The sequence below is a fragment of the Equus przewalskii genome, chromosome 8 (genome assembly GCF_037783145.1).
Source record: "Equus przewalskii isolate Varuska chromosome 8, EquPr2, whole genome shotgun sequence".
Classification (NCBI taxonomy): Eukaryota; Metazoa; Chordata; class Mammalia; order Perissodactyla; family Equidae; genus Equus; species Equus przewalskii.
In genome coordinates, this window is record NC_091838.1 from 22,900,884 (window position 1) to 22,916,780 (window position 15,897).

At 37.6% G+C, this 15,897-nt stretch overlaps 1 protein-coding gene across 17 annotated transcripts in view; it reads left to right on the forward strand.

Moving 5' to 3' along the window:
- Positions 1-15,897, forward strand: part of ASPH (aspartate beta-hydroxylase) — a 208,968-nt gene that overhangs the window by 53,523 nt on the left and 139,548 nt on the right. For 13 of the 17 annotated variants that reach the window (XM_070630515.1, XM_070630517.1, XM_070630519.1 and 10 more), the window contains one exon: positions 13,708-13,800. In XM_070630515.1, coding sequence (XP_070486616.1) covers positions 13,708-13,800 — 93 coding nt within the window. Of the gene's footprint in view, positions 1-1,189; positions 2,949-13,707; positions 13,801-15,897 lie in introns of those variants that run through there. The other 4 variants (XM_070630528.1, XM_070630527.1, XM_008514821.2 and 1 more) reach the window with 1 other exon arrangement.

Below are 15,897 nucleotides of genomic sequence, written 5' to 3' on the forward strand. Positions count from 1 at the left end.
ATTAAACTGTTGAATGAGAGTTTTCGTATTTGAGAAACATTGCACAAGCATTCTGCTCTTGTTCTGTCATTGTGTGCTGCTCTGTGAATAGCACTGAAATAGAATGAGGACTCCATTGGTTCATTCTGTGTGAATGCTATTCTGTATTTTTATAAGGTTTTAATAAGATTTTCGGGAAGTATTGAATAACGTTTTGTGCTATGTGAGTTTTACATGATTTTGATGGGCAAAAACATCTTTGACATTTTATTAAAGAAATCTTTCATTTTCTTTGTTTCTGCTTAAATACTACATTATACAGTAAACATCTTGCTTCTCTTATGATTTCCTAATGAGAGGGTAAGAAGGTGAAATTCAAACATTTTGCTAGCAGCTCTATTAAACTTTATGTAAAACAAGTCTAAAACAGCGTGTCACGTGAGATTTGAAATTACCTGTATATTGCATTAATTACTCTCTCCCCTCTGAGCATGGACAACATATATGTTGGCTTGAGTGGCCCTACATAAATTAACAGGAAACATGCTTAAAGGAATACTGATTTCATAGTGTTGAATATAAGCAGAAAAAAATGTACTTATCATTTTAGACACTATAGATAATGAATTTAAAACTGCATACTCATGGAAATTGTTTTTAAGTTAAGAAAAACTAAGTCAATTAAATGGTGTTTAATTTTTTTGGTGCATTATACTTGCTTTCAGGGATGGTAAGCACAAATATTTTAAAGACGTAATTTTTTGTTAGAGCTAAACAAGTTTTAATTATCTTTGTACAAATACTTGCAAATTATGCAAAATTGTTCTTACGTTGCCAGTGTTCCTTTAATTATGTTGTTATAGTTGTGAAATGTGAGTTGTTAACACTGTGTAAAATACTTCCTTTATGGATGGATGCATTTTAATAATATTGCATGTTAACCTTGTTTTAAGACAAATCGTACCATATTTCAAGCTGGAAAAATATGATGCAAGTTTCTAGCATTTCTTTTATAGCTGGTACTTTATAGAGGTTTGCGTCTGATTTGAGCCAATTTAAAACTAGTGGATTAAAGTGACTTTTTGAATGAGCATTTCATGTGTGTGGGGAGATTAAAAAAAAAAACAATCCTTTTGCGTTAAGTTGCTGTTCTATGAATTAAGAGATGCTTTCAATAAATGTTTTTTCCTTTGATTGGAAAACTTGAAAGTTAAAGAGCTCACTAAAGAAGAACTCAAGAAGGAAAAAGAGAAACTGGAGTCAAGGAAGGAAAGTAAGCATGAAGAGAGAAAAAAGGGCAAGAAGGAAAAAGAGGATGACCGGAAGGATAAGAAAATTGCTGATTCAGATCTGTCCAGGAAAGAGTCTCCGAAGGGTAAAAAGGACAGAGAAAAGGAGAAAATGGGACTAGATAAAGGTGCTAAAACCAAGGAAAGTAGGAAAAAGTCAACACATATAAAGGATTTTTCCAGTAAAACGGCATCCAAAGATGACAGAAAGGAAAGCAGTTCTCACAAACACGCACACTTAGCAAAAGGAAATAACCAGAAAAGAAAGAACTGAACCTCCAACGTCATCATCCCGGGAAATGGTAATGTTCTTCATCGTGATTCGCTGCTAAAGGGCTTAGAAAATTCAGTATTGCTCGACTGGGGAAGATGTGTTGATTAGCCATTGAATGTATGTATTTGTTGGTGCTTAGCAAGTCAATTCTTAGAAATTTCTGTTTCCTGCTTCTAAATTAAAAAAAAATGTAATAAAAATGTGATGTAATAACTTCTATTTTTATTAATTTATTGATCATGTATCCAGATAAATGTATATGTATAATATGAATTGTAATGAATTTATTAATATATTGAATACTTTTGTGGGAGCTAAGTAAGAATATAGAGATTTTACATAGTATTTATATGCAGAGTGACTTATAACTTTCAGGTTTGATAAATACTCAGGTAGGTAGGAAGTGATCTACTTTCTCTACTGCCCTCGGTTTTCTTCCTTCTGCTTCCTGCTTCCCTGGTCCCCTTTCTTCTTCACCTCCCCTTTCCTTCTCCACTTCCTTTCTCCTTCCCTCTTCCCTTCCCCTCCCCCCAGCTTTTCTGAGGGCACCTCCTCAGGCTCTTGTGACATCTCCTGCATTCCTCCCTCCCCAGTCTCTCCTTCCTCAGGCTCTTCCTGATTCAACTTTCCCTTCTCCCATCTCTCGCCTTTTGAATCTCCTCCCCAGTCATCTTGTTTTGTTTTTCCTTTTGGTGAGGAAGATTGGCCCTGAGCTAACATCTGTTGCCAATCTTCCTCTTTTTGCTTGAGGAAGATTATCACTGAGCTAACATCTGTGCCAGTCTTCCTCTATTTTGTATATGTGGCACCGCCACAGCATGGCTTGATGAGTGGTGTGTAGGTCTGTGCCTGGGATCTGAACCTGCAAACCCTGAGCTGCCAAATCAGAGCACGTTAACTTAACCACTATGCCACCAGGCCGACCCCAACTTCTCCCCAGTCTTTTACTATCTCTTTTACCTCCTTCATTCCTCCATGCCTCCTCACTCCTTACCCCTTGTCAACTACCTCTCCCTTTCCTACCGAGAGTCCTCCTTCACCTTCTCCTGTCACCCAATAAATACTTAGTGTCTACTGTGTGTCAGATACACTGTTCTGAGAACTCTGGATACAGCCATGAATAAAAGAGAATTTTATTTCAGAGAACAATTTTAGAATGCTTTTATTTATGATGTCTTTATAGACTCAGAATAATAGTTCTAGAAAGGCCTTGATTATTTTGAATTGGGATATACTTTCATTTTATATCACGTTTTTCACATATTTTGGTGGAATGGCATATATTTTTCGTATTTGATTGTATCATAATTGTTTACCATTTCTAAGGAGTTGCAAATTTGAGATCTAACTAGAGATCTGAATTTCTCCATCAGAAAACATTTAATAAAATGAAATTTCAATGAGAATACCTTTCTACAAATGATTTGTACTATTCTGTGCATGAAGTCCTAAATTTCTAATTGTCACTACTAGTGAAATTCAGTTACTGAATTTGAGAAGAGCACCCTGATATGTTGTAAAAGAAACAAAAGTGCTGCCACGAAGATTTTATTTTATTTTTTTAAATAACTTTTCAACTTTTTCTATGAAGAGCTTAAAAACAGAGATTTGGGCCTAATGATATTTCAAGTCAGAAATGAGTAAGTATTAACTGCAAATGTTTCTAAAAGTATTGTCTACCTTTTTTCTTAAATGCTAGCACCTTTTACTGCTTAAAATCAAACACTTAGACATTTAGTTAACAAAAATTCCAACTGACGTAATAGAATTATACAGCAAGGGGGAATCCTAGAGAATATCTATAATTTCTCTCTCTGATCCAGTCCTGTTATTTTATTGTTTAAAAACTGAGGCCCAAAGGAAATGTAACGTATGGTAACTTGGGGTTTCATATGTTGATCTGTCAGGATTTTGTTTTTTTTTATAGATTACAGGAACACAATAAACCAAAAAGGAATTTTGTGGCTCATTTGGGTGGTGGACACAGGGGCACTCGCCTCAAGTGAGTAGATCCCTGTAATCAGAGTTCTGTTCCTCCTGCTCTCTTCTCAGATCTTGACCGCTGATTTCTAGTTGACTTTATTCTGTTTGGAGTGTTACCACTTAATGAAGAAGGCAGTCCTCTGCAGGTCCCAGACACATCCTTCTGGTTTAGCAATCCTGGTGCCATGAGGCAGTTTTCTAGGCTGGCTCCAGGAGAAAAGTCCCTGGGAGGATTCCAGCTGGCCTTGTCAGGCCTGGTGATCAACTATGACCATTCCTATAGCTGGGGATGGGTTAGTTTTCCCAGGCTGACTTCTGTGCACAAAGCTTGGGTGCTAAATTCTAAGAAGAGGAGTGGAAAAAAAATTTAGAATAAAGTAATTAGCATAAGCATATAAACATCTGTTGCTATTTAGTAAAGCACGTGGAAGTTTTCCTTTGAATGGCATCTCAAGAATTGAAACATCTCTGCTGAAATATTTAAAAATATCTGTGCTCTGATGAACTAGGAGTTGATTTATTTCCTTTCTTCCTTTTTCTTTTCCTTCCCTTTTCTTCAGTAAATAAAGACTTCAACTGAATTTTATTGAAGTTGAGGTCACACTTTACCCAACTACGCTGGCACTCATTATTCTGCTAAAAGACTTAGTGCAAGATAAGCTTTTGGTCATTATTAATGAATTAAAATTATACTTGCATTCTCAGCTTTACTCACTTTTTATTCAGTATGCAGTTATTTCTGTATTCTGCTTCATATTGTTAGCTAAGGATAATTAAAACCAGAAAGGTCACCCTTCTTAAATAAGTAAGGTGAAAACAGGAACAAAAATTTCCTAATACAAAGTTGTTGGGAGTCAGAAGAAGTCCTGAAAAGTGAGAATTAAATACTTAAGAATGTAAGTTTATTTTGTTATATCACTGTTTATTTAAATTGCACTATGAGATGATATTTAGAATTCTAAAAGATGGCATTATTGACATAATTTTCCTTAGACTGTATGATAGCATTTCACATGTGATTAGCACAGTCATCATAAATATGGTCAGTTTTGCAAAAATATTTGAGAGCCTATCAATTTTTCCAAGACTCTTTTTTTATCCTTTAATCAAATTACTTTCTTTTGAAGCACTTTGCCATCATTGGTTTTTTTCTTGATTTGTTGTGATATGTAACTCCTGGGTTTCATTTGTTAATGGTTTTGTGTGTGAATTTTAGTTATTTCTAACATCACTTGTAATCAACTTTTTGAATTCTCTTTTTTTCTTTACAAGATTTTAATTTTTACCTTATGGGTGGTATGCATTGTATATAGATGGTCCTCTCAACATTTCACAATGAGGGAGAGACTGGTAAAGAAATTAACGTAAATCAGTCAGCTTGAATGCTTGAGTTAATCCAAGAGGATTAATTCTGTAAGTGATTGGTTCTTAGAAGATATTTTGTAGTGTTATGATCTGCTTAGCCATACACCCTTGTAACTTCAGAGGTTCTCATAATGATTACATGGATAATAAGGACTCCTTATATATATGTCCATTAAAAAACAAAGAACGGTAGTAAACAGTATGATTTTTGAGTTTAAATGTTTAACTGTAACGTCATTTTCCGTGAAATGATGTGGTGACTTAGGCTGCTTCTCCTGACTTTGATTCTTTTCTCTTGTGTCCATCACTATTCCTACTCCTGTTAATGCCCATTATGTTACTGCCCACTAATGCCCAATAACAATTTTCCATATTGATTACTCAGATTATTTCACTATAAAATGAATCTCAGAAATACTGGTTTTCCTCATTTGTAAATTGAAGATAACACTATTCCCTCATGGTGGTTTTGAGAACCAGCTGGTATGGCATGTGCACAAGCAGCTGGCACATTGTTGGCACTCACTGATACCAGACCTCTTAATCTCAAGTACATGTGCCCCATGTGCAGTAAGCTGATCACTGAGACATGAACTCTTGGAGATGGAGAAAGGTTTATTCGAATTGGCCAAAACGAGAAGATGGGAGCATAGGTTCGCTCAAATCCTTAACAAGAGAAGAAAGCAGGGGATTTTATAGAGCTAACCATGTGGCAGGAGGAGTTTCCATGTTTCTTTCACTCTTGATAAGCTCCTGGGCAATCTGACTTCTGGGCGGCAGTGACAACTGGGGGCTGGTTATCTGGTGCTCCTTGAAGGCATTCTCTGTCTTCTCTAAAACAAATTTATAAATCCTTGTGACCCTTGAGTTACCCCTCAGGTCAAACAAGAAAACAGCAAATAGACGAGATTAACTTCTTTTTGTAACAAGGTTGGAAAGGTCATTTTATTGAATATTTACAGTATCCCTCAGGTACCTGGCTTCATGTTTCCCTTTCCTTTGGTGGGATAAAGGTAATAATCATACCAAAGTGTTTCAGTCATTTGTTAAGAATTTGGAAGCACTCAGCTGTAATTCCTTCTCTAATTTTGTTGAGAGTTGTAAGACAAATACTTAAGTCCTTTATCTTTTGTAACTAATGTATCTATGTGAAATGGGTACACTGGGTACTGATTTCTTCTACTGAGATAATTGAGAGGGCAAATAGAAGTAGTTATAAGTGTTATGTAACTGTAAAGCCGTAAGAATGCATAGTTCTTTAAAGGATACTGCTGCAACATGAAAACACAAGATATGAAATGTAAAGGCTAGGAAAAAGTTATGAAGTAGTACACTATAGTCCTAAGTACATGCTACAATTGAGAAATTTCATAACCAGCCTAATTGTCAAAAACTTATTTATATTTGGTTTGTACTCAGAACATGTTTTTCTGCAGAAACAATTTTATGATCTTTAGAAATTGTCTACTTCAGTCCATAAAAAACCTATTTAATCCCTCATAGCCAGTTCTGCAAGTCTCAGTGTAACTATGTTTCTTTAGCCAAAGGCATTCGTCATTCTTCCTCAGAAATAAATATTAGGAACATATTTAGTTTTATTTCTTAGTATTCTCTAGAATTCTGTTGGTTAAATATGAGAATCCATTCAAGTTAGCTTACGTGGACAAAAAGGCATTATTGATTGGCTCACATAATTGTAAAGCCCAGAGCAGCTGTGATTTTTTTTTTTTCCTTTGGTTATACTGGATCTAGGTGCTCAAACAATGGTCTGAACCTCTCTTTCTGTCTCTGGACTCTCTGGGAATGTTAGTTTCCTTCTCAGGCAGCCTGCCCGGGTTGAGTCTCAGGTGCTCATATTTAACGCTAATCCTTATAGAGTGGGATGGGGGGGAGCAAAGCTGTGATTGGCAAGACCTGGGTCATGTGAGTGCCCACCTTTAGAAGTGTGGGATGAAGGAAAACCAGCTCCTCACCAGAAAATTAGTGTGCTTTTACCAGAACAAGGGAGAATAGGTGCAGGGCAGGCTACACACTGAGTATTTATACCCTGTGTTTCATCTGCACTAGTGCTGGCAGCATGTGGAGTTCGTTTTCCTCTTCTCTTCTCCTTACCCACTTCCTGCTTCTGCCTCTGCCCCAAGATGAAGAGTTGAAAGGAATGGGCCTGAATGGGTATTTCAGAGTTAGAGCTCTGGGGAACAGAGAGAACCCATCCCAACCTTTGTCAGCGATAATTTTAGACCAATGAAGGAGTATAAGAGAGTATCGCCATATGATAAATATTGCCATTTAGTTGTCAGGTCAGTTAGGTTTATTTTGTTGTCAAGCGGACTCTTTCCATTTTCCCCTAGTTCTATCTAAAGAGAAAGTTTTTGTTCTTAGGAAACTGAAGGGTGAGTATTACATAGCAGACCCGTAGGAGTTATTCTTGTGAAAATCTCATTCGGGGTAATCTGAAAACATCCTCAGTAACAATGTGCAGTCTCGTGTCTTTCCGCCTCCATTTGCCTAAGGATGAAACCACATGAACTAGATGGTTATTACTGGTTTGGATGTCATTTTTACATAGAAATCAGTTTGTACAAAAGCTTCGATTTTGTAAGCCCTACAGAGCAGAAGTCATCTACTTTCCTTTTCTTTGTTCTCATTTCCTACCTCATTTGATTTCACTTCATATATGTATATATCACCCTTTCTTAGTGTCCATACATCATCGAGGTCTGTCATTTACTTCTTTCTTGCCTGAAACATTAGTTCTCTTGTATCCCAAGAGATTAGAGGAAGACATATGCTTAAAACTTGTGTGTAATTTTAGTAATTATATAAACACCCACATGCTGTGTCATCTTTATTTCCCATTTACTGATCCGTTCAGCAAATATTCACAGTGTCTGCAGCATACCAGGGGCTGCGAGGCACATGGGGTACAAGTGATCAAGGTGACTGCAGTCCCTCCAGGGACATACTGTGAATTAAACAAGGAGTTGAGGGAGGAAATAATGAAACAGGAGCTATTGCTGGTACTGCCTAGTATTCCCCTCTGCCTAGAGTGTGCTCCCACTCCATGTGGTGGGCCACCTCTGTCTCCTGCAGGTTCCGGCTGAGTCATCACATCTGCACTCACACTGTCTCTGATCCTCCCAGGTGCGTGGACTGCATGTCTTCCAGTTACCATGCTTCTGACTTTGCTTTGTCCCCAGACTTTGCTGTCAGGCTGATTTATGTCCACTATTTATTATAGTAACTGACAGCAGTAGGCATTCAAGCTGTGTTTATTGAATGGGGAACACATAAAACACAGATTACATAAAAATATTTCAGATCTGTATATACTGTTGAATAGTAATAGAGAAAAAAAATTTTTAAAGAAAAACCCAGAAGTTTCTTCAATAATTGTTTTAACCATCTTGGAAGTTGCCTATAGCTGTGTTCATGTTGCTGTGTGTGTATGCAGGGAGTGGGGGTCGTATCTGTTTCTTTAGAAGAAATAAAGGAAAAACTAAATTGGTGAGAAAAAATGTGTATTTGCTGGGTTTAAATGATCTCATTTCATTCTTAAAACCATTCTAAGGAAGCACTATTCTATGCCCCTTCCGTACTTGTGAAAACCAAAGTTGTGGCAGTGGTAATGTGCTCGAGATGGAATTCAAAGGCAGCCCTTTGGTTCACATGCCCGAGCTCCTACATGCCATCTTGTGTTGCAAGATGTTCAAGTGAGTTCACTCCATTCTAGTCTTTGTGGAGTCCCTTCTTTGGTCCTGAAACTCAGGCTCTTAGGAGCCTTTTTGGCAGTGGTTAATTCTTTGGCGATTTATGTCATCCTTTTCCTGAATCTGTCTGTTCATCATTTGGGTTGTGTGAAGACGCTTTGAGTCTGGGATGGCTCTCATTGTATATCATGGGGCGGCTCTTTTAGTCCCTGGCAGTGTCAGAATTTTGATAAGTTCTAGGACCGCTGTTGGGATACCTGCTGAGATCTGTGTTCATTGATTATACAAGCTAGGAACAACAATGAGGATTAGCATGGTCAGTTGGTGTGCATGCCTTTCTGGTTTGATTTGCCAGAATATTTCTCTGGTTTCATGTACCTGTTAGGGTGGTTCTTGGGGAATATTGATTTATATTGTTAGACTATAAATCTTCTTTGACTTTCAATGAGGTTCCATCCTAATAAATTCATTGTAGGTTGAAAATATTGTAAGTTGAAAATGCATTTAATGCTCCTAACCTACCAACATCATCGCTTAGCCTGGTCTACCTTAAACTTGCTCAGAACACTTATATTAGCCTACAGTTGGGCAAAATCTTCTAACACAGAGCCTATTTTATAATAAAGTGTTGACTTTCCCATGTAATCTATTGACTACTCTGCTGTACTGAAAGTGAAGAACAGAATAGTTGCCTGGGTGCAGAATGGTTGTGCCTGCATCAGTTGTTCACCTTCATGATCGCGGGGCTGACTGGGAGCTGTGGCTTGCCACTGTCCAGCATCATGAGGGAAGATGGTACCACGTATCGCTAGCTCGAGAAAATAGCAACATTCGAAATTCCAAGTACAGTTTCTTCTGACTGTGCATTGCTTTCTCCTTATTGTAAGGTCAAAAAATCGTAAGTTGAACCATCCTAAGTCAGGGATGTCTGTATTTGAAGGAGAAGCAGTCCTGAGCACTTCCCCTTTGTGAATAACAGTAGCTGGACTAGCCTGGAGTGGGAAAATCAAGATTTTCATCAGTCTGTACACCACTGAGTTAGTAAACCAAAGATTGATAAACTAATTTTTTTAAATATCTTAGCTTTTTTTGGGCTAAGTATATGAAATCCTATGAAGCAAAATACTATTTATAATTCTTACTTTCCCAGATTTTGTTGAGGAAGTGGGTTGTATATAATTCTTGTGAAAAGTGTCATTTTCACTCAGAGGAAAGACCTCGGTGATCTGGTCACCCAGGACCTTTCTGATGCCCACACCCTCGCTCACTCTCCAGCTGACTTGGCCACCTGGCTCTTCCTTGCTGCCAGCACCCTGTCCACTGAGGAATTTTGAACTTGCTGGTCCAGAGCCTTACCTGGAGCACTCTTCCCCAGTGTAATGCACATGGCCATGTCCTTGATTTCCTTCAGGAATCTGTTCAGATCTTATCAGTGAGTCCTTTCCCCATCAATTTATTGTAAACAGCTCTGCCTCCTTTTCCTAATGAACTGCCCGACACTCCCTGTCCCATGTCTTCCCCATACCATCTTCCCCCATGCGATATACTCTAAACATTTCATGTTTATTATTTTTTTGATTGTTCCCTCTCTATGGGAGGTAGGGGTTTTGTGTGTTGGTTTTCTGTAGAACAGTGCCTTGCATTAGTAGGTGCTAACTACTTGTTGAATGAATAACTGCAATATGCAATTTAGTAAGTTTTAAACTATTACATATTTATGGGTAGAAAATACATTTATTCTTTCCCATATCATTGGGTGGTGGTGAATGAAGTAAGCTAATACTGGCTTAAGGCAATTGTGCCAGATAATCAAATTTGTTACGAATGGTTATTTAAAGTGCTCATTCCATTTACTTTTTGTAACTTCTTCCATTTGTACTTAAAATTAGAGGAAAAATTATGTATGTGTTGAAAACAAACATGTTTTGGTTTTTCTAAATTTCCTAATTTATCTGATGTGCCCAAAGATCTACAAACAAGGTACATTTTAAGAGAATTAATTTATTTTCCAAATCACATAGGGGCCGTTGTGGTTGACTCGCAGTATTTATTCAACCCTAGATAATTACTGTCAGGCAATTGTGGTCATCCTGTTCCTCTTGCCAGCTTAGGAATGGAAGTGGGTTCTGGTTTTGACTGTTAAAACCGAAAGAGAAGACTGTTGGGAGCTTCTAGGAAAGATTTCCTCACGCCTCAGAAAGAAGCAGAGCACCTTTCGCTTCTGGACCTAGTCTTGTCTGGAAGGGACCTCGCTTGCTGCGGGGGCAGGGCCCTGATTGGCAGCCTGAGGATGAAGCCGTTGCTGAGAGCAAGCCCCCCTGCCTCTGTACTTCTTGTGAAGTTAGATAATAAATTTTCTTCTTGCTCAAGCCTGTGTGAGTTTGTTATATCCAGCCCAGGAAGATCAAACCTGATAGATTCATTTCATAACATAATTTTGAATATTTATTTCAGTGCTCCTTCCTTGCCGTTTGTACCTGATAATAAATCTAATTTGAAAACCTTTCTTTTGATTGTTTATTGACCTTATATGTATGTATTTGCCTTGTTTGATTTTTGTTTACTTTTTTGCCTAAAATCTTAGACGAAACATGGATTTACCACTATTCTCCGAGGAGTACTTATTCATGGACTAAAATGGATGTGGGTGGCAAAATTTTCTTTGGAAACACAGAATAAAAGCTTGTAGGGTTAATTCTTCCATGTGGGTTATCAAAGCAATAAGAATTAGTCTAGAATGTGTTTTTTAAATTTTAGAAAGTTTATAGGGGTCTAGAGAAGGAGATGTGTTAATATGGTCCTTAGCTTCTTCGCAGTTTACGGTGTCATTTGTTTTTGCGCTGACTTCACCTCTGGAAAATAGCTGTGACCAGGCATCAATACATTTACAATTCAGCTGCCGCTTTGGACAGAAAAGAAGACCACTCAGTATTTTCTCATGTTATATGCTTTCTCTGTCTCCTGTTGTTTTCACGTTTTACAATTTCAATTTTAGAGACAAATAACTTCCAGTTGATTTTGAGAAAGCTGACTACCAGGGGCACTGTATGTCTGCATAATGGTATACTAGTCATTTCCAACACTTTGCAACAAAAGTTATTTTCAGATGAAACTTTTCTCCAAATCCAGTAAGAACGGGATTTTCAGGCAGTTTAAATCTGTAATGTTTGGCAGGAAAATATTTTACTGCTTATTGAACCCAGAGAGCACAGTTTGAAAACCTGCTACATATGGGATTAGTGAAGAATGACCCTGTAATTTTTCATCCAGACTCAGATGCTTTTGAGAGTGAAATAATTATACCAGGGCAAGAGACATAAACTAGGACTGTCCCAGGCAAACTAGGCCCGTGGTGTTGCAATGGTAGATGCTGGAGCACAGATCGGAATCGCTTTGGTAAACAGTAGTGGGGAAATTGACGAGAGCCCCTCCCGCCTTCACAGCCCCCAGCCATTCTAGTGCAGCTGAGAAGGTTTGGCCCCGCGGAGAATCTCTGCAGCTGTTTAAAGGAGCAGAGTGGTCACTCTGTGGGTGTGTTCAGACCCTCAGCACGTGTTCATTGAGCGCCTGCTGTGTGCCAGGTGTTTCCTGAGGTGCTGAGAGTGCAAAGAGAAGTTCCTTGATTCTGCAGATTCTCAAGGTTTAGCCTGTTCATTTAGCAAAACCTTGGCGGGGAGTAGTTCCCTTAACAGTTGAGAGATGTAAGAATGGATTATTTAAGTGAAAAAGGGCATGGGAGTTTTCAGGCCTGAAATTAGAATATGAAATGTCATGTATTTTTATAGGCCTTTGTCTCTGCCCCTCCACCCCCTGAACTTGAACTACCTTAGGCTCTCTGGGTGTTGGTCTATGATCTCTTTGGAATCTACTTTATAGTTAGGAGTAGAACAAAACTGCATGTGTTGGTGTTTGTTTTACTAGTGCTAGGTTTTTTTGGTAAGTAGTGTCAGAAATAAGTAACTAGAGGATTTATGAATGATGAGGTGGAGTCCTGTGTATCTCTTTCTCAGTGTCTTTTCAGGAAAGTGGGCTTAGGTTTTTGTCAGTGAGAGAAAAATGGAGATAGAAAAGAGAATGATGAGGAAAAATATAAACAATCAAAAAAGAAGAGTAAAAGACATTGAAGTAAGAATTTTCCAGACAATAGTATATGTACATTAAGAGTTGTATAAAGGTACTTAAGATTAGGAAAATGCCTTTCCACTCCATCTTGACCTTTTCACTCTAGGCTGTTGGCGTGCACAAAACACTCCCTTTAGTAACAACTCTTGGTACCACTTTCTCAGTGGGGTAGTGAAGAACCCAGGATTTGGTAAATGGAATCGTCACACTCTTTTAACTTAGCCAGTTGAGCTTTCTTATTGGTTGTATTTAATTGAGGATGTATTTTAATATTCTACATATAAAATGTCAAAGAACTAACTTAGTATAATAGATTTTAGACCAGCATTGACTATAAAGTCAGCTTTCATGTTAATTTACCCTGATGTCTTATTTTCCTTAAGACATTAAAAAAACCCAACTTTTTTTCATACCTCTGAGCTCTTATATGAATAATATGAATAATATGATTGCTTGTATTAGCTTTAGATGATTGTAAATAATGTTAGGTATTGTTTCTTCTCATTTTTAACTATAATTTTCAAGAAGAGTGTATAAAAATCAAAATATAGAGGGCACACAAATAACCGTAGAAAGTTCAAATGCATCTTAGTTGTGTTTTTGCTGAATTCAGAGTTCAAGACTTAGGGGTTAATTAGTCACTTATGAACACAAGGAGCTTGAACTCATATTGAACTTCTTTTGGCAAGTTCAGACATGAACTTTCTATTTTAGAGATTTGTGAACATGTAGACAATGATTTTTTATTATTTAAGTGGAAGGTTAATTTAGATCAAGAGATGTTAGAGGCCCTTGTGAAGTTAAAGAGCAAACTATTTTCCTCCTTCACTTTTTAAGCGTATCAACATTTTCCTGTAGTATATAGTCTTGGAAACTGTAAATTACTTGCAGTATTGATGAAGTGTTTGAGAATATTATTTTTCCTCGTTTGACATGTCAAAACAAAACAAAAAAACTTAAGTTAACTTTGTGAATAAAAATGCAGGCCTTAAAGAAAGATCTGCTTCAAAGCCAACAGTCCCACCGGAAGAGGCTGAGCCATACCCGTGGCTGGAGGATCAGATCCTTGAGGGGCCAGGTAAGCGTTCTCTGATTCTGACCAGAAGTGCCTCAGCCTGCCAGGTATCCCACTGCAGTTTGCAGAATCATGTTTTACCCATAATTTGTTTCATAATGTTTACAGAATGATGAAATACCTTTTCTTTTTCTCTTCTGAAATTTTATAGTGAACTTAATTTTTTCTTGTAAAAATTTGCACAGCATAATTTTTATTTTTGAGATCAAGAATCGAAGGTGCAGATGGTTGCTCCTTGCCTGGGATCACACAGTTAGGAAAATCATGAACTAAGTGCTGTGTTTCTTGATTCCAATTCGAGGATTACTGCACCATATTACCTTGAGAGTATTGTACATTTGGAGTGTATTGTACACTAGTTTTGCCATCGTCTGTCACATTATTTAATAGAGTAGGTCTGCTGAGTTCCCAGTCTTTTTAACATGAGAGTCTCCTTTCTACCTCAAAAGCCTTCCCAGACTTCCATGAGATAGTCTGTGAAGCCTGCTTTGCATGAATTCATAGATCAATTCAAGTATCTCCTTATCACCCAAGGACCTGTGACCCGTAGCACGGAAACTCCTGAAATCTCTTAATAAATTGGTAAATGAAATTTGACTTTCCTTTTTATGCTGTCATATTTATTACAAAGTACTGTGTAATTTCTGCACATTTTTCATTTACTCAGTAGTTCTCAAAATTTGGTTTCATTTTGCCACCTACTGGAAGGGTTAGGTATGACACTACATATTTACCGGCAACTTAAGCCCTGGGTCCAAATGGTACTTGGCTGATTTTATCACTGTGTACTGATGAGTAATATTTGATTTACCTTCCTTCCTTTTAAGACCAATATGTTGCTCTGATTTTTTTTAATTTGTTCAAATCATAATCCCAGGAGAATTTACTGTCTCCCTCTCATTCCTGTAGAATTGCCGTAATCATACCATAGCTCTGGAGCAAGACTGATAGATTTTTTTTAAGTTTTAATAACTTAAATATCTATTTGGATTTAGCATCTCAAACTTTACTTTGTACTAAATAAATTCATAATTTAAAAATCTTGTTTTTCAAAACTGGTAGCTACTCTGAAATGCTGTTCCATTTGCTTCCACTCTTCCTTTTTTTATTTTTTGTTAATACTCTTTGCATATTACTGATAACTTGTCTTCCTGAAGCCATCAGTTTACTATCATCTCATATCCTTTTCAACTTTTTGGCCATATTGTTTTTAGTTTAAATGTTGCCTTCTCAACCTTTCCATTATCTAGGTCTCTAGCTTCTCTCTCTTCTCTGACTACCCACCTATTCTGTAAACATAGGTACAGGCCTTTCATTACAACACAATAAAATAATCCCCCTCTTGGTCCCTACAGTTCTGTCTATCTGCGCTCTGGTCCCTCTCCTTGCTGCACTAGCCAGGCTTTTTGAAAGAAAAATCTACAGTTGCTTTTTTGTCTTATTTCCCACTCAGTCTTTAACTCATCCCATTCTGGCTTCTGCCTCTCCCAGCCCTCCCTCCAGGAGAGGTGGAGCATCACAGTTTCTTGGAAAGATGAAACTGCATGGTGCACTCACCAAGTTCAAAGCCAGTGCTGGTAGCAGATGTTCTGGAGAGGCATGTGAGGGCTGGATTGTGGAGGGCTTGTGTTCTGTTCTGAGGAGCTTAGATTTTCATTTTTCAGGGAAAGGAGGCCATTGGAGGGTTAAGCGAAGGAGCAGAGCCCCACTGTCCACTTGTTATGTTACTCACATTATATTCTCTGTGGGTGATGCTGTCAGCAGGTGTAAAACTGGGAATCCACTTCAGACTCTGCCATGGGCGTTGTAAGAGATGATGAGTGAAGAATAGAGATTGCGGGCTCTTGCGTAATTATATGAGAATGTATAGAAATGGTTTGTGAAATAAAAGTAGAATACTTTTTGTGCTTCAGAAATGGTTTTGTAGTGTGACTTGCATTATAGATTCTTAAGCTTTTTTCCTACCTGAAGTTCAAATTAACTTATTCTACTTGTGTAATTGAAGATTAGCTCATCAGTATAACTGATGTCGTTGGCATTATTTCATGTGACAGCATTCATGATACTAAATCTAGTGCTACTCCTATTAACTGAACATAG